The sequence below is a fragment of the Perna viridis genome, chromosome 2, assembly GCF_037379345.1.
Source record: "Perna viridis isolate PV_CMFRI_1.1 ecotype Kerala chromosome 2, ASM3737934v1, whole genome shotgun sequence".
NCBI classification, from domain to species: domain Eukaryota; kingdom Metazoa; phylum Mollusca; class Bivalvia; order Mytilida; family Mytilidae; genus Perna; species Perna viridis.
This window is the reverse complement of record NC_142446.1, coordinates 31,162,545-31,189,649: the sequence shown is the minus strand read 5'-3', so window position 1 is coordinate 31,189,649 and position 27,105 is coordinate 31,162,545. Positions and strand designations below refer to the sequence as shown.

Sequence of the window (27,105 nt, the reverse complement as noted above, 5' to 3'; positions counted from 1 at the left end):
TTTACTTCGTCTTTTGTCATAAAATGCATACAGAACTTTCTGTCGAACAATTTATCATTTTTCTTTATTTTGTAATTACTTCTTTTTGTTTTGTTTTGTTTTGTTTTTGTTTACTCTTGCTTATATGTGTGTATGCTATATCTTTTCTTTTAGGCTCCGACTTTTTATCAGCGAGGTTGCGGGAATGGACTGGTGTCTTCTTTAAAAATAATAGAAGTTCAAAATTTTGGAATTTTTTTTTATTAATCAAGTCTTTTTAAATGAATCTATATTTTCAGCAGTAATTTAGGAGACAAGTTTAAAAAAAATATTGATTTTGGTTGTTCCTGGTACAAAAATAAAAATGTCTCGCCAGCGCGAAAAGAAATTTCTTATCCAATATCAAATCCAATTTCCTTATGAAGAGATGCGCTCCTTTTATGTTCGTACATTTGAATTATTTTCTTTGGTTTTCTGTATGTTGAGGTTTTAGTCTGTAGTTGGTTCCATTTTATTTGATTGTTAACTTTTGGTTTAAAAATTGGAGGGCGTCCACGCAAAAAAAACAGGCAGTGGGTGGCACATGACAAATTCTGTTTTAAACAAAATTTATCTATTTCATATCACAAATGCATCCCTTCTCAAAGTTGCAACGGTTAAAGGTTACAGAGAAATAAATTAGATGGAAAGTACGGAAATTCATTGAAAAAGGGAGATAATGTTTTCATTTTGTGCAAAATTTGGTTGTTTTCTTATGGAACTTTAAAATGATTTTTCAGATCAATTCATTATCAATTTGAAAAAAGTGTATTATTGGGCAAACATATGATATAAACATTGCATTTGGTTTCTAAATGGACAGTCTCTGAAGGAAGATCATACCTATTACATGGAGCATCCTTTTCTGTCATCTCGCAAAGAGTAATCTAGGGAACCAATATATTCCAATGGAAATCAAAAGAATATAATCCAGGAACAAAAACCATGCATGGAAAACAGGCATATACAACAAAGAACATAAAATAACCAAATTAATACATACAAAGTAACAAAAGTAAATGAGCAACGCGAACTCCACTAAAAACTGGCAGAATGGACCAGCTGCACCGGTAGGGTAGGCTTCCTCTGCTTTTCTAGAAACAACCGCGAGTTGCTCATAAAAAGTCGTCCAGGGTAGACGAATGAGGAATATATATGTCTGAAAAATCATTCAGATATATATTTTCTATAAACTAAAATGTTTGAAGTAAGGTAAAAATAATGTATTTAAACCATTTCAAATATTTCTTCATAAAAATTAGAATAGTATAATTAAAAACATTTTTAAAAAGCCTCTTTCAAGAAGAGACAATTTGCCGGAAAATTCTTTCAAAGGGGAGATAATTGGCGGAAAAATATTCCATTGAAATGTATAGGGAATTTTATTTTATTTTTTTTTTAATATTTCAAGAAAGAGTTCGGTGGCCCTCAATTTTCGTTTTTTAGATATGAACGAATTACAGTTAAGTGTTCTTATATATTTTTTTTTAAAAAATATCTACCAGTTTTTTTTTGTTTTTTTTTTTGTTTTTGTTAGGAAAATTTATCTCCTAGAAATTTAAGTATGATCTATGATAGAATTTTATATTGTGTCCTTTGCAACAAAGCATATTTACTATCAAAATATTATTTTTAAAGCCATGGAAAAAACACGTTTATGTAATAGCAATGTTTAGAAGTTTGTTCACATTTTATTTTTATTAATAAGATCATGAATTGGAAGCCATATTTGCACCACTTAAATATGTGATGATATTGAATGCGTGTGGTTAGGCTGCTTTCTGCACACATCATGGCTTCATTTAACAAAATAAGCTTCGTCTTTTTTGAAACACATGACCACTTAACAAAATGGATAGCCTATAATAAATTATATATATACGGATGACCTTAAGATTATGTATAAAATCAAACGAAGCATTTCGTTTAAAACAATATTTAAAAGCATATTTGGTATCAAGGAATATCAAAACCCCAATCCTTAGTCCAGATTTTATTTTCTCTCAGTTGGCTTTTTTTAAAGGTTTCAATATATTTGTCATTGTCATAATTCGTGTATCAATAATGTGCTTAACAAAATAAGAATTTCCACTGGTAATATAAACAATCATATTATATAAAATACTCAAATACAAATATCGAACATAAATTTTTTAATCCAGTGTGTATTTAACATACTTCGTTTTTCCGTCATAGCAAGTTACTCATTATGTTAGAGTACTTATTGAACATGACAAAGATAGTGTTTACTATTCAGTAGAAGTGGTTGTTTTAAAGTTTAAGATAGTACTTAACATTCCTTTTATGTATTTCATTTCAAATAAATTAAAAATATATTTTCCCTGGATTACATTCTTTTGATTTCCAATAGTACCTTGGCACTCTTTTTCATTTCTGAATGATTTAAAATTTCATTATTTTTTGGTGCAGTAGTATCCGAGGAATTGTGCACTACTAGTCTGACGTGCAGACAAACAGACGATTAGAGTAAAAAAACTACATCTCCCTACCATTTGGTGAGGGACATAATAACTACTTGAGCGATTTACTCAATAACATTATATATATATTGTTTATAAAATAATCTTTTCGAACTGTTATATCCGTACATAGATGTACCTCTACATTTTGTCATAAAATGCATAGACTATTTCTGTCAATCGTAGATATAGGTGTTTTCAGTGTTTTGTTTTTGTCTTCCTTTTTTGCATCCGTTCTTGATTTGCAGGTATGTATATTTTCTTGGGGTTAGGGGCACTTCTTTTATGTATGTACCTTATATTATTTTCTTGTGTTTCCTTGTATATAAATGTGTGTCTTTTATTGTAAAGTTGGTGGCGATTTTAATTGGATTGCAGACGTTTTTATGTAAAATAGTTTTCATTGGTTAGTACCACTTTAACAGAGCAATCAAATTCAATAGTCTATTTAGTAAAGTTGTATAATATCGAAGAATACATCGGATGATACTCCCTTATTTTCCAGCAAAACATAACCCTTTTATGGTAAAGCAAAGCTCAAACATTTGTTCAAAAAGTTTTTTACCGATGATGTCTTGAATTTGAAGCTATGCTTGCAGTAGTGCAATTTGGGATCATAATAAATCCTGATGCTTGGTGGCTTTCTAGTGTAATATAGGTTTATTGCTTGAATACTGGGTAATGTTATCCCGTGTAGAACTTAATATTGCACAAGTTCATGAGTGCAATATACATTTTATGAGGGATAATATCGCCCAGTATCTATGCAATAACCCTTTTATTGTATGGCAATATAATTTAGTCCTGTTTAAAACGATTTCTGTCACTGATAACGTCACAAATTTTAATTATATTTGCACTAGTGCAAGATAAACATTTTACTGCACACTTATTTTGCAATTGCTTTCCATGTGGAAATTATATTGCTATACAATAAAGGTTATGACTGTGTACAATAACATAAATAATAAAATTATCTTAAACAGTGAAATACTCCAAAATGGATTTTCTATTCAATATTGCATTGATAAGGTATTATATATATTGAATAAAGATTAGTAATTTAAACTGAGAATAAAACCAACAACAATTGTCAAGACTCAATTTTATATGCAAACAAACAACAAAATTATACAAAAAAAACAAACAATTGTAAATATCTGTTAAGCAAACAAAGACTTCATAGCAAATAAGGTCAACAGTCCAATGATTATATAGTAATAAAACCATTTCTTGAAACTCAATATCAAAACCAAGTTTTGTAAAGATTTGTTTTAAGCAATTTTTTGTCATACTAAACTGACACCATTAGTTCTGAGATAAAATGAGGAAAAAATTACATTTTTAAAAATAAATCAATATTTTTTCTTCAACACAAGCATTTGGATATTTTTTGTGAAGGGATGTATTAATTGATGGACCAAAAATTACACTTTTCAGAAATAAAACCTTATATTTTTGGTTTACGAAATAAGGGGAATTTTTAATGGGACAAACCAGCCCTTGGAATGTCAAAATACCAATAAAAAAAGGTAACAAAGAGCTTTGCAGAGCGCAGTATGATATGACTGCAGAATGTTGAACAATATTCACTTTGGGCAAGGTGGAGACAATATTAGTTTTTGACACACTTCATCAAAGGGACTTGCATTTCATTATGGAAACAACAATTGGTTAGGACACAATATATTACACAAAAATTCTAAATTTAATTAAAAGTTTTGAAATCAGACCAAAAATAAAAAAATCATTTTTTGGTGTGGTCCCCTTTAGGCCTTATAACTATAAAACTGTAAGAGATATCTGAAATCTGATTGAAAACATAGGCATGGATTTTCAATAGGAATCCAATTTGAAAAAAAAAATTTTAATTGGAACAAAAACGACAGAGTCGATTTTTTTGTGTGGCCAAATTTTGTACCCATGTAACTCCAAAAGGGTTAAAAATAATTTTACCTTGTAAAAACAGAATTTCAAAAGAAAGACATTGACATCTGCAGCATTAAAATTGAATCAGCAATATTTTTTTCCTATCAATTCTAATGATTACACCTATTTCTGTTCCTTTATTTTCAAATGAGGTAGGACAAAAACAGATCTTATTAGATCTACCTATGTATTGCACTGAACTAATTGGAGATTAATGATTCTATGGCACTTGTAAGTTGCATGATTTATCAAATCCCAAAACATGTGATAGAAGCTGAACTGCTAATTATAATAAATATTTACATAAATTTCAAAATTAAAAAAAAAAGAAGCTTACCAATTAACTTGTTACAAAAACTTGATTAAAAGTTTGTTTTTTGTAGAATAATTTGAATTTTTTATTAGACCTGACTAAACTTTATCACAACATATAATTAGGGCATGAAATACATAATTAAAGAAAAACTGCACCATAACACTAATGTTTGGACATACACATCACAACTAATTATCAATTAATTCATCAATAAACTATTAAAAAAAAACTGATTTAGTACAAATCTTGAAACGTTGGATTTTCTAAGTGCCAACACTTACTTAAAAACCCTTCAGCCTTGAAATAAATCACTTCTGATATACGGAAACAAATGTTCATAATTGATATGAAAATTTAAAAAATACCAGTATTTTATAATTCTCTTCTAGTTTATATTTTTACCGTACAAAATTACTGATCTGATTTGGCAAAATAAAAATCATGCTATTCAGAAATTATTTTGTGATTTATTGCAATTTTTGTCATCTTGGATCAAAAATATGAATTATATATTTGTAACACAATGAAAATCCCACAAAAATCCATATTACAAGTTTAAATTATCTCAATTTTAAATCAATCACATTTTGTCCAAAAACTAATTTCTAAAATTACAGTATGTTTAATCAGTAACATCCTCAAACATAACATGATATTCAGAAGACTGAGCTACATTTCCATCATCAAACTCTGTATATTCCTCATAGAATACAATTTGCATATTCTTCTTAAACTTTTCTGGCACTTTAAACATAGGTCCATGCCCAGGGATTATATAGTCTGCGATCTGTAACATGCCTATGCGATTAGCCTCTTGGTCTTCTGGCTTTTCACTGTTGTCCTGCCATAGACTTGGCTGTTCAAGGTCTTCAAAACACTCAAATAAATCACCTAAAAATAATTCAAATTCTTACACTATTCAATCTATTTCTGTTGTTTAGATTCAAAGCCTAACTTCAAATACAAGCAAAAAATTTCTTTTACTAATAAAAAAAGATAAGATCCATGTTTTTTTTTTTTTTTAAATTTCGTTTGATTTTTTTAGCTATCAACATAAAAGTAATACAAAATTAATATGAAATAAATATTAGAAAACACAGTAGTCAGGACTTGTCAATCAGAGGTCATTTATCGCAATGCTTTCTGATGAAAGAGAGATATTTTTTATAACCCAGTGGCGTATATAATATTTTAATAATATTCCATGGTTAATGAGGCAACATCATAATTGTTTCAAAAATACAAAAAGACTTGTATTATTCCATAAAATTATTCATCAGCAAATATTACACCATAGCAGCTTCAAGGGAAATCTTTTTTTTACAGTTTTGTTTCATAATGAAATTATATTTGAATAAGTACTTTGATGCTCAACTTAAAATGCAAGAAATTGTTTCATATTTATGTTCCACAATACATCTGTCACATTTTGACTCATCTTTATAAACAGAAACAGCAAACAAAAAGTACCAAGTTTAAATGTTGAAGCATTTTGAATTGAATCTAAAACAGTTTAAAATATGTTATATTTACGAGGGCAAATTGTAATCCACTAGAATCTGGAATGCTCCTAGTGAAAATTGGAATTCTAATTTGTCCAAAGACAAATTGGGATATTTCGACGATTTGCCCTAGGTGGATTCCAGATCCTACTAAATTTCAGTAAGACCTGGAATCACATTAGATTTAATTGTCAGGGGGATTCCACATATTACTGAACATTTTGTAAGAAAAATATGTTTATGATTTATGAAAATGTTGAATGTTATTGGACATGATATTCCATGAACTACATTTGAAAAATATTTTATTACATGAACTATAATCCATTACATCAATCTACAAGATTTTATTATGAAAAACTAAAACAAAAAAATATCAGAACATTGACATGTCATTTATTACCACAACAATATTTACATGTTACATTTGTGACATTTTGTTCAGCAAGTACTTTTGGACCTTTTAGACATTTTCCTTTACAGATGCAAACAGATGCAGCCTGGCAGTCTTGGTTTGCGGACCGGTTTTTCTGACTTGAATGTGAGCTATTCCATCTAATAGCTTTAGGTCATGTGCAGTTTTGAAGTGAGAAAGAAAATATCGTAAATTGGGATATGATGGTTGTAGTTTTATTTTGGTTTGTTTGGCGCCCCTTAAAAGTGTCAAAATTAAACACACAAGAATATAATGTATGCCAATATTAAGAGTGCCAATACATATTGGTATAATATCATTGCTGACCAAACGACAAATGATGTATAACAAAGTGTGTTGTTTGTTTACCTATTGTGACCTCCATTTACCTTCATGAAAATAGATAATAAATGTTTTTATAGCTATTTATTTGATACAGAAAAAACAGGAGGAATTAATCTGTCCCAGGTAGCATTAGAATAAGATGGATTTTTTTACTCTGATGGAAGGCAAAAATAAAACTCACCAACTTTTAATTGGCATATTTTGTCAGAAAACCACCAAAAACGCCAAAAAATATTCCAATTTACAGCATCACAGTGACCCCAATACTGAAAATAAAATGTTGAAGATTAATACTGTAATATACTGGAAAACATTATAATATACCTGTAACAGCAACTGTTCCTTTATCTGTTTTCCTTACCAGTACTGAGACATCTTTACCTGTATGTCCTGGGGTAGGTATAACTTCAACATAGTCATCTATTTCATATGGGATACCCTAGAAAGGCAAAAATGGGGATAAGTAAAAATCAGGTGGTAATAATAGTGGCTTCTAGGCACATTCTGCTGTGATGAAATCTTTCAATGCAATTCATATCCCGTTTTGCATTTATAAAATAACATTAAATACAGAATAATGACAGTTTGGAAGTCAACATAGAAAAGATTGCAGTGTGCCAGATAGGGCAAAATGGTGTTAATCTGTTAATCGACAAATCACAGTCCATTTGACATGGTACTGTCATATGACATGGTACTGTCATTTGACATGGTACTGCCATTTGACATGGTACTGTCATATGACATGGTACTGTCATTTGACATGGTACTGTCATTTGACATGGTACTGTCATTTGAAATTGTTGATATTTTTAGTATCACTGCAGCTCCATTACTTGTCCCTTTAAAGCATTTTTATTTTTCATTTTTACCTTTAAATTCAGTGTTTTGTATTTTATAAAGGGACTTTGTTATAAATGACTATATCTGAAAGCACAGCACCAGCTAAAATAAATTAATTACAAAATGTGGTGGTGTTAACGTATTTCAGTCACTGGCAAAAAATTACTGGTATATGTGAATTATCAAGTTGTTTCGCAAAAGTCATAAGCAGAAATGCAATTACTATTCTACAATAATTAAAAGTAAAAAAAAACAATGAATATCACAGTCACATGAAAAGTGAGCAATGATGGATCCTGCAATAAAACAAGGGGAATCATTTGCTCATTATTACCATAATTTTGCAGTTAAAAAGGGGGGTGTTAATTTTATATCCCAAAGAACACACCCCTCAGATGTGAAACAATCTTCAGGAAAACAAATTGGCAATTCTTTTCGAAAAGAATGCTTAAATTAAAGTGAGCATTCCTAGTACATTAGGTATAGTCCTATATAAATTTAATTTCAGAAAAAAAATGTACTGATAGTTTTTTGGCAAATAAAATCCAAGCTTAAGAGTTTCTAACTTATAAAGTTTAAGTACTGAAACAATTTAATGCTTGAATCTCATGAGAATATGAAGTTGCCTGAATTTTGAACATATGAAATCTCAATATAGAGTATCATTATATAGTTAAAAAATCAAGTTTCCTAACAAACTTATGTAGGTTTTTACTATAGGATAACCTCCACTAAAGTTTTACCATACAAACCTGATCAAACTGATGAAGCATGTACTGTTCTCCAACACAAACATCATAACAAACGATGTGGATAGCATTGGTAAACAGGTTGTTATTTCCCACATGGTCAGAGTGGCCATGAGTACACACAACAAAGCCAATATTCTCTGGAGCAAGTCCATTCTTTGCTAAACCTTTAAGTGAAAGACAATGACATTTTTTTTATATTTACAGAATGATCTAAGGTGAAAACAATGAAAACAACTAATTCATCACCAATACTGATTGTTTAGACAACTAGATATCAATAAGATGTGGAATCCTGATGTGCTAAAAATGCTGTACATCAGCCATGCATAAAGTTACTAATAATAGTCATTTTACCTTGAGATTAAAGTTCACGGTATGAATACTCTCTAGTGAAAAGTGGTCTGAACTTCTGTACAGTAAATATATAACTGTAAAGATCTTTATATTTACAGGTATCTTTTCATGGGTTTTCAACAGTTCGTAGGTATTAAGCGGATTTCTGAATAAGTTAGATTCACTACAAACTACAATCAAAAGTTCACATTGCCATAGGAAGTTGAAATTGTGCAATGATTTAACCATAAAAACCACAAACATTGGTATCACACAGAAAAAATGACACTTCCAAAGTACGTGTGTATGTAATAATAAAATTTGACCTGTATTTAATAGTTAAACAGGCAAAAGGTGTCACACAACATCCAAGACTCTTAGAGTGATTATAGAAAAATGTAACAATATTCAGAAGGAGCTTGAAAACTAAAGATTTTTATTTCATGCCTACCATCTAGGATAAGTTGCTTGTCCCATGCACTACCTGTGTCCACAATGATGTTCTGTGGGCCCTTGATAAGTGTAATTGTCCCTCCAGCTTTCATTAAACCTAGAACATGAAATAACTTTTAGGTCTTGAAGGTAATGATGGTTTAACATTAGGCTTAGTGCTACATGTTCTTTTCCAATTATTTCAAGATTGTATGAAAACATAATGCTATGAGAGAGATATGGAGCAGTTACCTTTGAGAAGTTTATCTATCAGTGAACCATTATCAGAACAGGTTAAAGGGACCTAGAGAAGGACTTGAACTTGAAGCAAATCTACATGAGGTTCTGTGTGATATGGCTAATGATCAACTATGCTAAAAAATTCCATAACTCAGAAACAAAATTGATAAATGAAATAAGCTTCCTGTCATGATGACTAACATTGTTATAGTAAAATATTTTTGATGACATTTTTGAAATAAGTATGTACATGTATGCACATAGGGGTGAACAGACAGGCAGACAGACATACAGCAGTATATAAGTACATGTCTAACATAAATGTGCCTATAAGAATACTGAAATAAATGAAAGCAACCAATAAATGTTACATTTTTGAAATAATAGTTTATATGATTTCCACATGCACTACAATTCATTTTAAAGTAAAAGTCTTAGAAAGTTATTTTTTGTAAAGCAAATCCATATTCATTTGTACATACACATTTTACTATGACATTGATTACTCATTTTAATGGAAAGGAATTGACAAATAAAATTGAGTACCATAACATGTTCATTAATATCTTAATTTTCATAAGATTATCTTCATTTCTATTATTTCAACTAGCTACAATTTAATCTACACTGACGATGATATGGGATTACAAAAAACATAACTGAGCAGTTGGGCTGACATCCACATACATGTAGGTGTTCCCAAAGGCTCTATATTGGGTCCTCTGTTATTTAATATATTTATAATGAAATGACATATTTATGTTTGTAAAAAATGGTATCTTGTAAAATTATGCACACGATAACATGTTACTCTTTTGTAATCCTGGAATGGTTCGGAATGTCCCTGCTCAGTTTGCAAATAGTTATTATGTTTGGGTGAATTTTTTTGCTTAAATACTTGCCAACATAAAAATGATGAAAACCCTGATAAAAATCAGCGAGGGGTCTGTGGACCTCTTAAGTTTTCCAGTGGGTCCAGGGCAAAGCCCTGGTGGGGGGATGAGTGGAGAGAACTTCCCCCCCCCCAAAAGCCGAAAATGAAAATGAGGAATCTGGAGAAAATTTGATGATGTTTCCAAAGAGAAAATTGAACTTGTTCCATTAGACTGTTTCAAAATCATTCACTTTGTTCATAGTTGAAGTCCTTAAGAATAAAATATTCAGTTAGATAACCTCTGATTGGGAAAAGGGATGTGAATTTTTTTCCCTGGCAATTTCTAAAAATCCTGAGAATATTTTTCTCAACCATGAACTCTGAAAGAGGGCCAAAATCCCAGAAGATCAGGCTGAAACCCTAGGTGTTGGCATGTATTAGCTTAGCTGATTTATGATACATGTGTATCTTTCATTTTACATGTTAAATTTTAATACAGCTTTTCTTTGCTTATACTTTGATTTTTCAGTAGTCTTTTTCTCAATGCTTAGTGCTACAACATTTAGGTTGCTTTTAACACCAGTGCTTAATCTACATGTACATGTACATACATGTATGTAATGTTGTATGTGACCTGCCTACTTCTGTGCTTGTACAAAATGTAAATGTTTTGCATCATGCATGTATGTGTTTTATGTCATATTTTATGTGTTCATATTATGTTAAAAGATCATTAGAGCTTGTGTTTACTGTTAATTAAATTCGCATTAGTATTACAACAAATTGAAGCAATGTTTTCTTATCTTATACAAGTACAACTGCACAATTAGTATGAAACACAAATATGACCTACCAGGACCATCCTGAACACAGTAACCAGTCTTCAAGATTGTCACTTCATACATATCTCCTACAAGATCTATAAAAAATAATAAAATGATAATACAAGTATATTCTAAGTAGCTTTATAAGACCTGGATATTTGAAAAAAATACACTAAAAACACCTACCTAAGATGTGTATTCAGTGTGGGTGTTTACTTATTAGGCACCAACCAATGAAGTAATTTGTATATACAAGGATACAGGATACAAGAATAGACATACTTTATTCAAAAATCAGTGGCCAAGTGGGAGTATTATACAGAGTGAACATGAAAATACAACAGTAAAAAATAAGAAAATAGAGTAAATGATTGAAATAATACAGGCAGACTTTTAAGTGCACACAGAACATATTATATATGTGCATAGTTTTATAGTGACTATATTTTAGCATTCTATATTACAATAAGCATCCCTAAAGGACCATAAAGATTTTTCAGGATGCTTCTGGCAATACGGACGCCCAAAATTTGGGCCAAATCAGAAAAAAATCCCTAATACAATACTCAATAGGGTCATAAATGGAAATGATGTAGAAACAAATTGAATTAATTTATTACATAAATAAAATCGTAAGGAGTTTTTATTCTATTTAAATGATTCATGTGAATAAAAACTAACGATGAATGAGAAAAACTTACCTTTAATTACGGAACAACTGAAAGTGTGAGAGGAATATTCTAAGTCATAATCTAGTACGTTAACTTGTCCTTCGTCCCTTCGCAGTCTCGTCACCAGGTACGATGATTTTAACAGGAAAAAATGGGGATATAGAGGCCTTTTATGCTGCGAATTGAATAGTAAAAACACGTCTATTTTAAAAAGTAGAAACTTATTTGAAAAAAAATAAAGATATGCAAGATACTTACAAACACGTTCACAATTGACCATAAAATCTATTTTCCATCACTTCACTCCCCTTGCCGTTTAAATCCCATTATTGAAACGACACGAAAATTCTGGAAAAGTGTTTGCTCAATAAGGTAATTTTCCCTTTGTAATTCATGACAGCTATACATATTCAATATGACAATGATCAACAATAAAATCCCACTTCCTAATTGAGTTGAAGTGTATTTATTTTCTTCTTTCAATTGTTGTTCTACACCAGGCAGCCCAGGGCCAGGGACTTTATAATTTATTTTATATTACAGGGACTGGTCACTCCTAACAGGGTCTATATAATGTGTAAAAATAACAGTGCCTCCCCAGTCTCTATTCTGGTTAAACATGAAGCATATAAGATTTACATTTGACACATACATACTGAGAGGAAGAGAAATTATTTCATGATTTTAGTTTAAAGAGTTATAAAACTGACAAAGTTATGATGAAAATACCGAGGAAGAATGTGTTCTCAATTCACTAAAATATAATAAATATGTCAAAATTTTCCTGTGAAAATCAATTATTACTTATCATTTAAAGCAAGGAAAATTTTGATAAAATTGGTCAAGTTCCAACTGTTATTCAAGTATTTAAATCTCATTATTATGTAATAAAAATGATATCATTTGAAAGACCTTTCTTTATTTTTTTAAATTGGTAATTAATTTGCATGGTTAAACAAACAGAAAGACACAATGATTGACAGCTTAGGCCTAAATTAAAAATATGTTTGTTTGCCGTTCACCGACCAACCTGATTTGAAGGGCCCGACCAAAATTATTTTATTGCTAAATCTCTGACGATATTTTTTTTCTTTGTGGGCCCAAATTGGGGCAACGCCGTTCTTTTGCACTTTATCCACCTGTGTCATGAAAACACTCAGAAAGTATGGTAATTGATCTTTTTCTAAAGTGCCGTCTTAACTTGCTTATATAATGAATGTGCTTTTAATGGATGCTCGTCCCAACAAGGCTAAGTCCTTATGTTCAGGTTCTCCATCAAAATGAAATACAGGAAAACCTAATATTTGCATGGAAAGATCTTGAAGATGTGTTTGAATACATCCCGATGATTTGACCCCTTATAAAAGTGTTGGTCTTGGACAAATAGCTAACAGCGTAAATTTTCTCAGTAAATTTTGAAGTGGACTTTGAAGAGGCATTTACATTGGTTTACATTTTTTTTTTTTATCAAAAACCTAAATATTTAATTTTTGAAGTTTGAGAGATGCCAGAGCAAACACTCTACAGTAACACAATAACTAAAAACCTAGACCTAGTGCTTACGATGTTATGATGGGTCAAGCAACAACACTGTCAACATTCACTAGTAAATGTTTCTAGGCTGACATTATCGGTTTTGTTTGATATTTTATAAACAGTTTGTTCCATTCTATAAGATCATTTGATATCCATTTCAAATTCTCGTGTCCATGTATCAAACATTGACAAAAGATACGGAAAGATGTACTTGCATTATGATTCAAGATATGGAACATTACCATTACAAATTAGCTTTCCAATGATTTAAATGATACACACTTTTTGTATAACATCATAAACTACGAAGAAGTAAGGATAATAACAAGTTACCAATGAATACAGAGACTTACTTATTATTGTTAAACATTAAATGACAATTCATACTTTAAGATACAGAGACTTACTTATTGTTGTTAAACATTAAATGACAATTCATACTTTAAGATACAGAGACTTACTTATTATTGTTAAACATTAAATGACAATTCATACTTTATGAATACAATGTATTTAAAAAAGTGAATTTTTTGCTTATTTGTTTTAAAAAAAACTTACTTTGGAAATGGGAGGTATTTAAATTCCTCTTATTTCAAATAAATAAAAATTGTATTTTGCCGTTCTCCAATCTTTCATCTTTAATTTGGGATATCACGCATCAAAATCCATCCAGTGGTTTTTTACGAACACCCTTGGTAAAGTTACCCTTTTTCAACTGGAAAATTTGAAGAAAAAAAATTGGCTAATAAACAGCCAAATAGCAATGGCAGTGTTCTACATTGTATATACTGGTAGATTATTACAAGTGACTTCTCCCTCTAATATACACTTCCTACCTACACTTGGGGTCTGATTCCAGTACAGACAAAATCTAGGACTTTTGTCATTTATATGTTTTCATATTCTTCATATCAGTTTTGCTGACAATTGAATTGAACGCCAGTATAACTACTTTTGTTGATGTTTTGAAGACTGCTATTTCTCACTATAAAAGAGATAATAAAATTTCTATTTATAGCTGTACAAGATTTCCTTATCTCACCAATGTGTTGAGACGGAACATGCACTTTCCTATAAAAAAAAATACACTTGAATAAAATGTTCCTGAATAATCATATCTCACCAATTTGTGTTTGAAAGATCTGTTGAAATTACATTTTTATCGAGAATAATCAGTAACTATTTCTTGCAGTTTGTACATGTTTTGAAGTGACCCATATTTTACATTGTATACCTGGTCATGATGTATCACTGACCTCACTGGTATGTCATCATCATCTGTTGCATATATAGGTCATTTCAATTCAAACATTTAAGAAAACAAACTCAAAATGTAAAAAAGAATCAAACACCAGCTTTTCTCAAGCAAGATTGGGAATTCCAGACACCCATGGGTAAGATGTAATAGTTCTCTAACTTGGTGAAGCCTCCTTAGAGAACCATTAAATGTTACCCTTCGCTGTCTTAGATTTCCCGATCTTGCCCTCGTACAGCTGTTAGATTCTTAATATCTCAAAGATTGCTGGTGCAGGTTTGGAAATGCACATATTAAACTATTTTTCTTGTGAAATGGGGTAGATAGCATAAAAAGTCTGCTTTCTGAAACATTCAACCAGAAACCAAAAGTATCAAAAGGACAAAACAGTTCTTAAGAATATTTTGAAATATGTAAAAACATTCTGTGCAAACTCATGAGCATATAGTTAAACTTGACTGTAATCATAATGCTTGTTCCATTAGGTATATTTTTTATACCTTGAGGCCAAGGATTTGTAAGAACAAAGGTAACAAAATTATATGTATCTTTGTCTACTTATTTTAGATCTGAAAACTATCCAAACTTAATTAGCTATAACTTATTATTACTCCATTTCAGGTTAATGAGGTCATGAAAAGATTTCTTTCAGTTTATTTTAAGCAATAATTGAAGATTTCAGTAGTTTTGTTTTTGTTCAGTACATGTCACACTGGCATGCTGTCATTTGAACTGTCTGCAAGTATGTAAATAATGTGATTACAAGTATATATTCACACTTTATATACAATAAAATATTTACATCATATAATCAAAAGGTAAGTGATAATAAATATTGAATTTTAATTAAAAGTTGATATGAAAAACACTCTCCATATTTTCAGTGTAAAACTGTCTAAATCACTAGTGGATGTAAATTGTAGTTAAAATCTGGATAGAAAGTTCTTTGCTCATAATTGATAAAGGAAGTCTTTATATCAGACTTGGATCCAGAGATTTTGAAAAGGGGACTAGGGTCCAGAAAAAAGAGGCTATTATTTGCTCATTAACAAAATTTCGGACAAAAGGGGTCCAATCCTGGAACTGTTGGTCGTAGATCTGCTACTTTTGCTATAAAGTATGTTTATATAGAACGTTATTGAGTAATGGATTAAAACAGGTTGAAACTTTTCAGATTTTAAAGCCTTTGTGCAATATGACATTTTTTTTATAAATTAACTTGAGATAAATACCGTAATCTGTTTGGTTAAAATAATTTTGTTATATCTCAATGGATAAAAAAAATATTGACTCGCCCCTATTCAGTTAAATTCAGAGCTACTTTTCTCATGTTTAAAGATAAAAATATGTTTTAAAATTAATTTATAAGAATTGGCTATGATAAAAATTTTGTCTGTTGAAAAATAAAATAAATTTTCCATGTGCATATTTTGTTTATTGCACTTCGCGCAATAAACAATATGACAAAATTTTTATTATTGCCAATTCTTAAATGGTTACAATTTTACAGGTAAAATTGGAAGATTTTGAAGGATTTTTATGTTCACTGCAGAGGTGGCATTGGCTCACTAGGAGATTGAGCAAAGTGTTAGTTTTCCATAGAATCCTGAAGGGTTTTTAAACTGTGAATACTCATTTACTAAGATTGACATTGATTCTACATTATGTACTATATAGTAAAGACACATTTCTTTCATTTTAATTTAAAGATTTGTGACAGAGTTTGAACAATTTGTTTTGTTTGTATTTTTTTCTCTATAATTTACATATATTCCTCTGCGATGCATAATGAGGACACATCACAATGATGTGATACTTTGTCTTTTGCCTTTACCGGTAATTGTCACATTTGTTTTACAGTGAATGATCGATTGATATGTATGAAGTTATTGTCATTCGTGATGGTTATTGCAGCCAAGATGGTCCTGGTTGGTATTTTTTAAAATTATTTTGTATGATTTTATCAGATAAAGAAAAAGTCCTTTATAGTTCAACTGGCCAAAGGCTTCGCTTAGCATCAGTCATAATTGTTATATGTAAGCTTTAACTTCAAACATCTTCTACTGTGAAATTACTTGCCAGGTTTTAATAAAAGTTTGTGTGAATATTGCTCAGGGTATCATGCACAAAATTTGCATATGGATTGTTGATAGAACATAATGGTAAAACCACATATTTCAAGGTAATATATCTCAATAACTATGATGGATCAAGAAAAATGATGGTAAATTTACTGTTCAGCTTAAAGAGCTGTACTAAGTCCATTTAGTGGAAATGCCCTATAGATTGAAAGTTGTAGGATTACTCCTTGTAAGAGTACCCTTGAAAGGCAAAAAAGTATGTTTTTTTTAGTTTTTAGCCAATTTCCTTAACACTATAAAAAAGTGAGAAACTTTTAATTGCTGATAAGGCCTACAAAAGTCTCATCTGAGTTTTAAGAGTTATTTTTAGGGCTCTTTGTTTGAGTTATTGTCGTAAAAAGGTCAAGATGATGTTTTTAGCCAATATCTTGAAACACATAATAGATAGATAAAACTTTCAATTGACAAAATGATCTTACAGATACAGCCTACACAGTATTCTTGTGTTGAAGTGGTAAGACATCCTTGTTAGAGTTATTGCCATTGAGAGATGAAAAATAACAGGTCTTTTTTTTTTTTAATTTTTAGCCAATTCCCTGAAAACTATTACAGATGGATGAAGTAAGAAATTTTAAATTGATGAAATGATCCTAATGTTAAGACCTACAAATGACTCTATTGTGTTGAAGTTGTAGAACAACTCCTTGAGTTAGTTGAAAAATGAACTAGGTGAGCAATAAGGCTCCTTGTAACCTCTCATTCCAGTTGAAATTATTGGTTCTTAAACATTTGATGTAAACAGAAAAAATTCATGTACCTGATAGGCTGGGTCACTGCCACAACAATTAACTTATTTTTAACTAAAAGGGTTTGAAATTTGGCAATAAATGACCAATTATTGTGATTGATAAGTCATTTTTAGCTCACTTGGCGAAAGGCCATTTGAGCTATTGCCATCACTTGGTGTCCATCGTCGTTAACAATTTTTCAAAACTCCTCTCCTCTGACATTACTGGACCAATTGAAACTAAACTTGGTATGAATGTAGTTTGGGGTATCCTGCATAGAAATTTTGTGGGGATTTTTGATTCATTGAAAAACATGGCCGCTGTTATTAAAAATAGAACATAGGGGTAAGACAGTAGTTTTTTTGCATGTATCTCCAAAACCATTAGGTTTAGCCAAATTCTGACGCAGGTAAAAGTGTTCAACATGATCTATCTATGGTCAAATTTGCATTTTAATCCATCGAGCCATGTTGGAGTTATTGCCTTTTTTCGACATTTTTTTGCTATTTTTAATTTTATTTCTTTCAAAAATCTTCTCCTCTGGCACTAATTGACCAGTTGGCATGAATGTTCCTTGGGGTATCCTGCAGATAACTAATGTGGGCATTTTGATCTGTTGAAAAACATGGCCACTGTTACTAAAAATAGAAGATAGGGGACAGACAGTAGTTTTTTTGCATCAATGTCCGAAACGGTTTGGTTTAGCCAAAAGCTTTCAATTGCTAAAATGATCCTTATTATACAGCCTTCAAAAGTTTTCAGGGATCAAAGTTGTCAGGTGACTCCTTGTAAGAGTTATTGCCCTTGAAAGATGAAAAATGATGGGTTTTTTTTATTTTTTATTTTATTTTATTTATTTAATTTTTTTTTTTTTTCACAGTTTTCAGCCAATATCTTGAAAACACTAATAGATAAAAAGAAACTTTCCATTTCTGGAATGATCCTATACAAATTTCTTGGCTTGCCAATATTACTGCTAAAGTGAAGTAGGTCAATATCAAGTTCTACCAAATAAATCTAAAATTTCAAAAATCATTTCAGGTTTGATGAGAGCTGCTGGCACCATTACCCTGATTAAAGGTCACCAAAATGTGATTGTAGGTACTGGTAATGCCTGGGATTCAAAGCTTGTTCTGGAAGGTAAGGCATGTAAGAACCAAATCACCATTCCAAACTTTTGTTTTTCAGGATTTATTTTCTATTGTAAAGGGTGACCTCATTTTCACAATACATTGTATTGTGTAAAGGGTAAAGGGAATTAAGGGTCATTGTTTTATATGGGCTGTAGGAAAAAAGTCATACAAAATGTTATTTTTAAAAAAGTGCAAAATCATATTACCTGATATAATATGTTTCATCCCAAGACAGCTTGTCTAGATGTTTATAAAAAAAATGTTTAGTTTTGTGTCATAGAATTGAACCTCAAAAAATATTGGTGAGCTTTTTCATTACCTCACTTCATTTCCTGTGACCTTATTTATATTTCATTTTATAGCATAGCCTATTCACAACCCAACTTTACCCATATAAGTAAATAAGTCTATCCATACTCTCTGTCTACACACCTTATACACCCTTCCTAATCTGTCATATATTTTGATGGTACTTGATATTATTGAATGAAGTATTGTCTATACAGTCATTGCAAGGCATTGACAGTTTACATTATCTGAGTCCCAGTAATAGGCCACAACATATCTTATTTCTGCTTAAACATTTTTAGCTCATTTAGAAAATTTATAGTATTTAGTTGAAGCATGGTTTTATTGCAGGTTTAGGAAAACATGGATTAAAACCAGAGAAGATAAATTATGTAGTTTGTTGTCAGGGTTCTTCAGAGTCTATTGGAAATCTCAACTTATTTACAAATGCCATACATATTGTATGTTATGATGTGTTAACAGGAGACAACTACCAACTGCATCAATTTGACAAGGTTTGTAACAGATATATCACAACCAACTACATCAGTTTGAAAAAAGATCAATTCTAACTAGTATGTCAATTGTTTGGTAAACAATTGAAAGGTCTTTCCCTTGAAAACTTTCTCTTTGTAATATACACATTAAAACATCTACAACAGTTTTACTTTTTGCACTTGGTGATCTTGTCAAATGCAGTTGTTCCCATCATGACTTTTGTAATGTCAACTCGACGACCTTTCGTTAGATATACAACAACCCTACTTTCTGTGAACTTTAGAATTTTGCACTTATTAATCCTGACTGGGTTCTTTTTCTATATAAATAAATTGAAATTTGAGATGTACACATTATGACCTTTAATTTGATATGCGACAACCTAACTATATAAACAACTTAAGTTTTGCACTCATTAACCTCACCCAAGTCATTTATTTCGAGACAAAACATTGATATTTCGGATGACAATTTAAGACCTTTCATTTGATATGCAACAACCTTACCCTTAAAGAACTTTAGATGTTTGCACTTAATGACGGTACAATTTGAACATGTATTACTTATCATGGTTGAAACTGATTTTTGAAATGTGCTCATTTAGACCTTCAAAATGATTTATCACATGACCCCCTTTGAAAAGTTGAAAAAAATGATGCAATATCAAATCTATAAATAGATATTGATGAAATGTATCAAACCATTTGAAAATATGAAAATTTTAAGTTGTTGCAGTGTCATTGGTTTTTTATATTGGTTCTTGGTATTTTGTGAAACAGTTGTACTTGTGCAGATATTTCATTCTGTGGAATGACCATTTGTGTATCTGCTGTGGATTTTAAAATATATACCCCTGCTCTCAAAACTTAAAATTTCAATAGATCCAAAACTTGACAAGATATGTCAAACCTGAAAACTGTATGATAATTTGCAGAACATATACAACAAAATTACAAAATAATTTGGGCAATTTTGGAGCTCATCTTGAGCCCAATGATTATTAAAATATGATGCAATAACAAACTCTGGAAATCGTAGAGACATGAAACTACCACCATACATCTTAGGATTACCTGACCTTGAAAAAACTTACAAGGTCAAGGTGATACGTTTATGTCAAGGTCACAAACTGGATTCTGCAAAACATTTAAATTGTGATAACTTTTGAAAAGACGGTCTGACAGTTGTAAATTTTGTCTCAAAATGTAGGGCTTATCGAAAGGGTCATTTCATACGCTGTATGAGTGCACTTACCTCTTATTGTTTTTTCAATATCAAGGCCTGTAGTTTGCAGTGAGAAGGCTTTCTAGCACTCTATGAACTTTGACCTGGATGCAAATGAAAGGTCACATGGACCAAAGATCATTGATGAAGGTCCCATGTTTCTACAACTTCTGGTTCTCGAAATATAAATTTGAAAAACTTAAGTATGATATTTCAAGGGATATAACTCCTGTATGGTTTGATAATTAAATACATGTTTATGTTTATTCATTAGGTATTCATCTTGTGTACATGAAACAATTTTTAGATTTACTCTATTTACTATGGTTTTCAAGATATGAGGGATTGAAATAAATTGTTTTAAGGGAACATAAATCTTTAAAGATGATAATGAAATCCTTAGCAGGTTCATTTTCTAATAGAACATGATGACATCTACATGTTTACCAAGTATGATAATGATATCCTGAAAAATGTGTTCAGGGGACCTATTGATATATTGATAAGATGCCAATAAACGGGAGATAACTTCTTCAAGTCCTAAGAAAGGTCTATTGATGGTCCAAATTTTGTAATGATATCTTGAAAGGCGAAAAAAATTAGCACTCTCTGACCTTTGACTTTGGGTGCAAATGAAAGGTCACATGGACCAAAGATCATTGATGAAGGCCCCACGTCTCTACAACTGTCGGTTCTCAAAATAAATTTTTTAAACTTAAGTATGATATTTCAAGGGATATAACTCCCATATGGTTTGATAACAAAGCACAGATTTATGTTTATTAATTAGGCCGTCTGCTTATGTGCATGAAACCGTTTTCAGAATTATTCTATCTCTCATGGTTTTTAAGATATGAGCGATTAAAAGAAACTGTTTTAAAGGGACATAACTCTTAAAGATGGTAATGAAATCCTTAGAAGGGTCATTTCATAATTGAACCTGATGACATCTACATGTTCACCAAATACGGTATCCTGAAAAATGAGTTCAGGGAACCATGTTGAAAAAAACGCCAATAAAAGGGAGATAACTTCTACAATGGATAATGGAATTCTTCACTGGTCATCTGGTAAAAGTCCTTAATGAGCTCTATCGATGGTCCAAATTTGGTCATGATATCTTGAAAGATGAATAGGGAAGAGCATGTCAGAGAAAATTTTGCAAATAACGGAAGAATGAAAAAAAAACATTAGAAAAACAATGAGGTCTTTCCCTGGTAGGGAAAGCCCTTAATAAATTTTACTTCTTTGTCAGTTTTAATTTTGTTCATAAAATTTTCTTTTTTTTTCAGATTAGAGTTGTCTTTCTTGCTATTTGTTGGTCAAATGTCTTTAAAATACATCATTGACAAATAATGACCATGAAATTTTTCAAATCTCTGATGACTATCATTTCATTTCCCACTGACTTATAGCTAAACATACATTTGACAGCTACAACAGGGACATATACAAACTATTCCTAATATATGTCCCTGGGTATAGTAAATGTTTAAAGGATTTGGTGGTAAAGATGCTTTTTTGTCCAATCACTGATAAATAGAGTTGGGCTTCGTAACAGATTTGCTGGATATTTGACTATTAGGGGGAAAATATTTCACTTGTGCAGAAATGAAAGTCCAATTTTACCATTTAAACACAGCTAGTGAATTTGTACAAGATATTTTCTATATCTCAGAACTGTTAGATTATTATGATGTTGAAATGGAATACAACAAATCTATATTTTGCAATGTTCAAGTTTTGACTGATTGAAATTCAGCATTGCCCATAGCAGTAATTCTAGATATCATGTTTCCTGTTGTAACGGGAGAACAATGCAAAAACATCAAAACATTGCTTTTTACTAATCACAACAACAAATCTTAATATCACTTGTTCATATCACATTGTCCAGAAAAAGTATCACTAAATGAATAATGGAGCACAATGAAATAGTCTGATATGTGTATATGTAGGGAATACTGGTTTAACCAGACGGATGTCTAATGTACCGGTATTATATGTGTATATGTAGTAAAGCATTGTAGGGAATACTGGTTTAACCAGATTGATGTATTATAGGGCATTCCATATGAAATTGATGAAAACTTAGAAGTTGTAGCAACACCAGGACATGCAGGAAAAGATGTTTCAGTAGTTGTTAGGGGTACCAGTAAGGGTACCATAGCTGTTACAGGTGAGTAGGTACTGATGATATGATGTAACTTTTGTTTTTTGACCTTTTTGTTGTTAAAGTGCGTAAATCAACACATTTAGATAACTTTCATGACTCTAAAAATAGTGCCGAGATTGAGTGATTGAGAGAGAATCATAACTTTTTTTCTAGTTCAGAGAAAAATGTGGAAGAAATTTATTGTGCATTTATCTGTATCTTCAAATGATTTGACCAGTCTTTACTATTCTGGTTTTGCAGTGTCTATTGTATTGGAAGTAATCCTGGGATGTATTAAGTACTTTCTGTAAAAGGTCCCCAAAATTGTTTCAGTTTTATTGTCAATACTATTGGACATACCTGCTTAGTTATTGTAAATGCACATAATGATATATATACATATCCCCAGGTCCTTGGAGTGATCAAAAGCCCAATGAAAGAAAATATGAAAAATGAAAGCAAGTGTCCTGATATTAAATCTAACACTCAAAATATTTTGAATATTCTTCTTTCATTTTAGGTTTGAAAATACCAATGTACAGGCACATGGAACTATTTATTCTCTCAATTTACATTTTACTCAAAAAAATATGTAATACTCCAAAATATTATACTTCATAGGAGACTTCATCTCAAGTACAAATTTTATGGATGCCTTTTTTCGGTTCTTGTTACAAAAGTGAGTTTAACAAAGTGTCACTTTTTTTTTGGCTATTTCAAAAGCAGAAATGTACTTGGTCAAAGTGGACTTCTAGATACAAAATGTGATAGTCTGTCCTTTATAATTTGAAATTCTTTTGCAAATTGTTAAATAAAAAAACACACTTATGACATTATATTATTTCATATGTCTTTAAAAACACATTTTTCTACTGGATTTATATTTAAACATGTATTGTAATCAGAAAGTCCATCAAAACTCCTGGATTGATGCCATGCCACAAATTTGCATCACAAATTTGGTCATCCTATAGCAGGATGTGAACTGTCTGAATAATGCTCTTGGTATAGCTTTCACTAACCAGGTGATTTATCATTGTAAAGAAATCTAGAACATGATTGTTAGCTAATGATATAAATGCTAGCTTTAACAATAGGACAACCCTTGTGTATATTTACCTATTTTAACAGGTGATCTGTTTGAACGCTTTGAAGACTTGGAACAACCAAGCATCTGGCAGGAAAATAGTGAGTACCCAAAAGAACAGGAAGTCAACAGAATTGAAATGTTACAGACAGCAGACTTTATTGTCCCTGGTCATGGACCCATGTTTAAAGTGCCAGAAAAGTTAAAACAGCATCAACAAGAAGTTTACTATGAGGAATGTAGTATGAAATATGTGGATGGGAAAGTCACAGAGGCCTCTGCTTATAGTGTAGAAGATGTTACGGATTAAATGGATGGTTCTAATTGTTCCTGTAAATTTAGAAGTTGTTGCAATATTTCATTGTTAAGTTGTGGTTTTAACTTGAACAATTGTCAAATATTGACATCAGTGTGTTATATTATTGTTATTTACCTTGATTTGTCTTTTGAATATTGGAGGATCAAGTATGATTCAAATTTCTGCTGTTCTCTTAATCCCTAAGGTAGTAACCAAACACCCGAATAACCCTGGTGACTGGACAAAAAATTTCTCTCAAGTATATATTTTATTTTATCTTTTTGTCAAGAATGCTTTACATTTAAAATCTCAGATACATTTCACCTTCTTGTTCATTAATGAGTTAGAAATTAGTGTCTGTCCAGTACCACATTTTCATCTGACTCAGGTCAAAGTTCATTACAAATATTTTGTTGTGAACCAAACTGAAACACATGGACTGCAGATTTTGAGCCATAATTGAATGACACTAACATTGTGCAGTGTGATATTGCAAATACTTCATTATTCTATCTTCTTGTGTCTCCAAATGTTTTAAATGGTTGAGGGTTTACAATAATTGTACTCACACCTGGGATGGGACTGTACACATTCACCTAACACCAAAATGTGCCTTTCATGCAACTATTTGATAAATGGGGTGGATTGAAAATTCTGTTGTTTTCTTTTCATTTTAAATTTTGTCAGGATATTTCAGTTCAATATGAAAGCTTAGTCACCCCTTTCCAAAAAATGGTTGCTCCTTTATTTTCTATTTTTATAGACTAATTTGTCTACATGTTTATGTTGGTAATTGTTTTGGTCTTAATTAAGTTTTATATCATGTGCAAAAAATGTTGTTTTAAATATAAAATGTTTTTAAACATGTTTAAGAAATTTCTTCTTCTACATGTATTAGCAAAATGGAAAATTGTGGATTTTTTAAAATATTAGTTTTTTGGTGGAAGTAGGTTTAATTTAAAGACGAATGACTATTGTGTTTTTTTTTCTCATAGACACTTACCAGGGGTTGATAATAATACTTAAGCTGGTACATGAAACATATTGATGTAAGTGACAGATACTAGACATTCTTAGCACTAGTACTTGATATAATTCAATATTCATATTATATTTGCATGTTAAACCATCAATAGTAATGATATCTACCAGGCTGACTATACACTATTCAGGGACAGGTATTTTATTTTATTTTTTTATTTTTTTGGAAAGTGGGGGCAGGGGGGTTTAGCAAAATGTACTGCAATATTGTATATTAATTGGCCATACCATGTATACTAGTGTACAAGATTTGTAGAAACAAGTATCATTTCATTAGCAATTTTGAGATGATTTGTGCATGTTACAACTCCTGAAACTGCTCTTGATTTATGGGCAGATAGAATCACAAACTTCTTACATTTTCAGAGTTACTACAGAGTGCATGTAGATTAACCGAGTCGTTGGCTTGCTTTAAAATTTCTTTTGGTATTTCTTAACATTTACTGTAATGTGTTTAAAGTTGTAGTCTAGAAAATAAAATCTATCCAGGTAGCACATTTGTATGGTACATATTTAAACTACATGTGTACATTTGGTTGCATATGCCATTCATGCGAGACCCGGTAGGATAGTCAAGGACATTAAAAACACATCAGTCAGTGTATCAGTAGTAGCATGGGTGTGATATTTTATACTAATTTGCATTTTTGTGATACCATCTAAAAAGTTGAATGTCTGTCCGTCCCCTGACAGTTTCCAGATAATATCTTGAAAACGGATCAATGAATTGTATTGAAACTTTGCACAGTTACTAAGTACCAAACAATTTAGTTAAAGTTGAAAAAATCAGAAAAAAACAAAATGTAGTTTTCGATTTAGGCCAATTTGAACATTTTGTCATCCCCCTTTTTTCATCATTATGTGGCAGGTATCACTAGTGTTCAATTAATGTCCTATTTTTAACTCTTAGTTTAGTCTTGACTTTTTAACTACTTTTTACATTTGTGTTCTCACCTTTTTATATATTTTTATATTTTTATATTCCTGCAGGTTTTTGTAAGAAATACAACTTTTGTGTTGATATAGATTTGTTGTCTTTGTGTTAGTTTAGGCCTACTAAAACTCATTACTTGGTTCTCAGAATATTTGTTGTCTCTTTAAAAGGGTTCCTCAGTGCAAATTTTGCACTTTCATATCAACAGAAATAAAAACCAAAATAATTTGTCTTTCTTCACATATCTTACTTTGAATAAGGAAAGAAATAACTTGACACTTTTTTCAGGAGTGGTAAAAAAGTATAATGATAATGCATCCCCCCACTGATTTACATGTAAAATAGACTGAGAACCAACTACATGCTATGTTTACAATACTAACTACCTGTAGAGTGTGTTTCTTTAGTCTGAACCGATGATGTGACAATGTTCTATTTAATTTTTTTTTTTTTTTTTTATCTTTTTGAATCTTTCTATGATAACCTTGGCCCTTTTTACAGCACCTTAAACAGTTTTAATGGTATGTCACAGTCACAGTTTTTGTCAGATGTAGAAGCTTTGGTATGACTTGTTGGATTACAAATGGAAGGTAGGGATTGATTAGGAGGTGGGGAAATAGGCATTTTATAATTGTGTTACATTTTACTTTTTATTTCTTGATCAGTATAAGTGGGGGCAAGGGTGGATTTTTAAAAAGTCTCACTTTTATGGAATTCTTTGGGTCCATAATTGTAGGGCTTGTAAATTTTGTTATGAAACCCTGTGAATTAACGAGGAGATTTCCCTAACTCCCATAGCATAGGAAGTGATTG

General features: G+C 30.9%; 2 protein-coding genes across 8 annotated transcripts; one reads left to right on the top strand and one right to left on the bottom strand.

Annotated features, from left to right (window-relative positions):
• Window positions 1-3,588: 3,588 nt before the first annotated feature.
• Window positions 3,589-12,310, bottom strand: LOC148624624 (metallo-beta-lactamase domain-containing protein 1-like). Of its 2 annotated transcripts, none has more exons than XM_088567375.1 (6): window positions 12,233-12,310; window positions 11,333-11,398; window positions 9,385-9,483; window positions 8,601-8,764; window positions 7,330-7,444; window positions 3,589-5,634 (listed from the first exon to the last, which is right to left on the bottom strand). In XM_088567375.1, exons 1-6 carry the CDS (start codon window positions 12,252-12,254, stop codon window positions 5,366-5,368), a joined length of 735 nt encoding a protein of 244 aa, XP_088423501.1. In that variant the 5' UTR covers window positions 12,255-12,310; the 3' UTR covers window positions 3,589-5,365. The 2 variants fall into 2 exon arrangements, with proteins under 2 accessions (XP_088423501.1, XP_088423500.1); XM_088567374.1 differs by lacking the exon at window positions 12,233-12,310 and adding an exon at window positions 12,005-12,062.
• On the top strand, window positions 12,277-26,381 carry LOC148624623 (metallo-beta-lactamase domain-containing protein 1-like). Of its 6 annotated transcripts, none has more exons than XM_088567377.1 (8): window positions 12,277-12,346; window positions 15,387-15,507; window positions 16,276-16,352; window positions 16,626-16,693; window positions 18,676-18,774; window positions 19,407-19,570; window positions 22,842-22,956; window positions 24,064-26,381. In XM_088567377.1, the coding sequence occupies exons 4-8, from the start codon at window positions 16,642-16,644 to the stop codon at window positions 24,327-24,329; spliced, it is 696 nt and encodes a 231-aa protein (XP_088423503.1). In that variant the 5' UTR covers window positions 12,277-12,346; window positions 15,387-15,507; window positions 16,276-16,352; window positions 16,626-16,641; the 3' UTR covers window positions 24,330-26,381. The 6 variants fall into 6 exon arrangements, with proteins under 6 accessions (XP_088423503.1, XP_088423502.1, XP_088423504.1 ...); XM_088567376.1 differs by having other exon boundaries at window positions 15,387-15,583; XM_088567378.1 differs by lacking the exon at window positions 15,387-15,507.
• The last annotated feature ends 724 nt before the right edge of the window (window positions 26,382-27,105 follow it).

What these genes read in the sequence shown, in the direction of transcription:
- LOC148624623 (XM_088567379.1), top strand. Translation starts at nt 16,642, where the DNA reads ATGTATGAAGTTATTGTCATTCGTGATGGTTATTGCAGCCAAGATGGT. An exon ending in TTCAAAGCTTGTTCTGGAAG is followed by an intron (nt 18,775 to 19,406) that starts GTAAGGCATGTA and finishes GTTTTATTGCAG; the next exon opens with GTTTAGGAAAACATGGATTA. An exon ending in AACTGCATCAATTTGACAAG is followed by an intron (nt 19,571 to 22,841) that starts GTTTGTAACAGA and finishes GATGTATTATAG; the next exon opens with GGCATTCCATATGAAATTGA.
- LOC148624624 (XM_088567375.1), bottom strand. Translation starts at nt 12,254, where the DNA reads ATGGTCAATTGTGAACGTGTTT. An exon ending in CTGTGTTCAGGATGGTCCTG is followed by an intron (nt 9,484 to 11,332) that starts GTAGGTCATATT and finishes TTCATGTTCTAG; the next exon opens with GTTTAATGAAAGCTGGAGGG. An exon ending in AGGAACAGTTGCTGTTACAG is followed by an intron (nt 5,635 to 7,329) that starts GTATATTATAAT and finishes AATTATTTTTAG; the next exon opens with GTGATTTATTTGAGTGTTTT.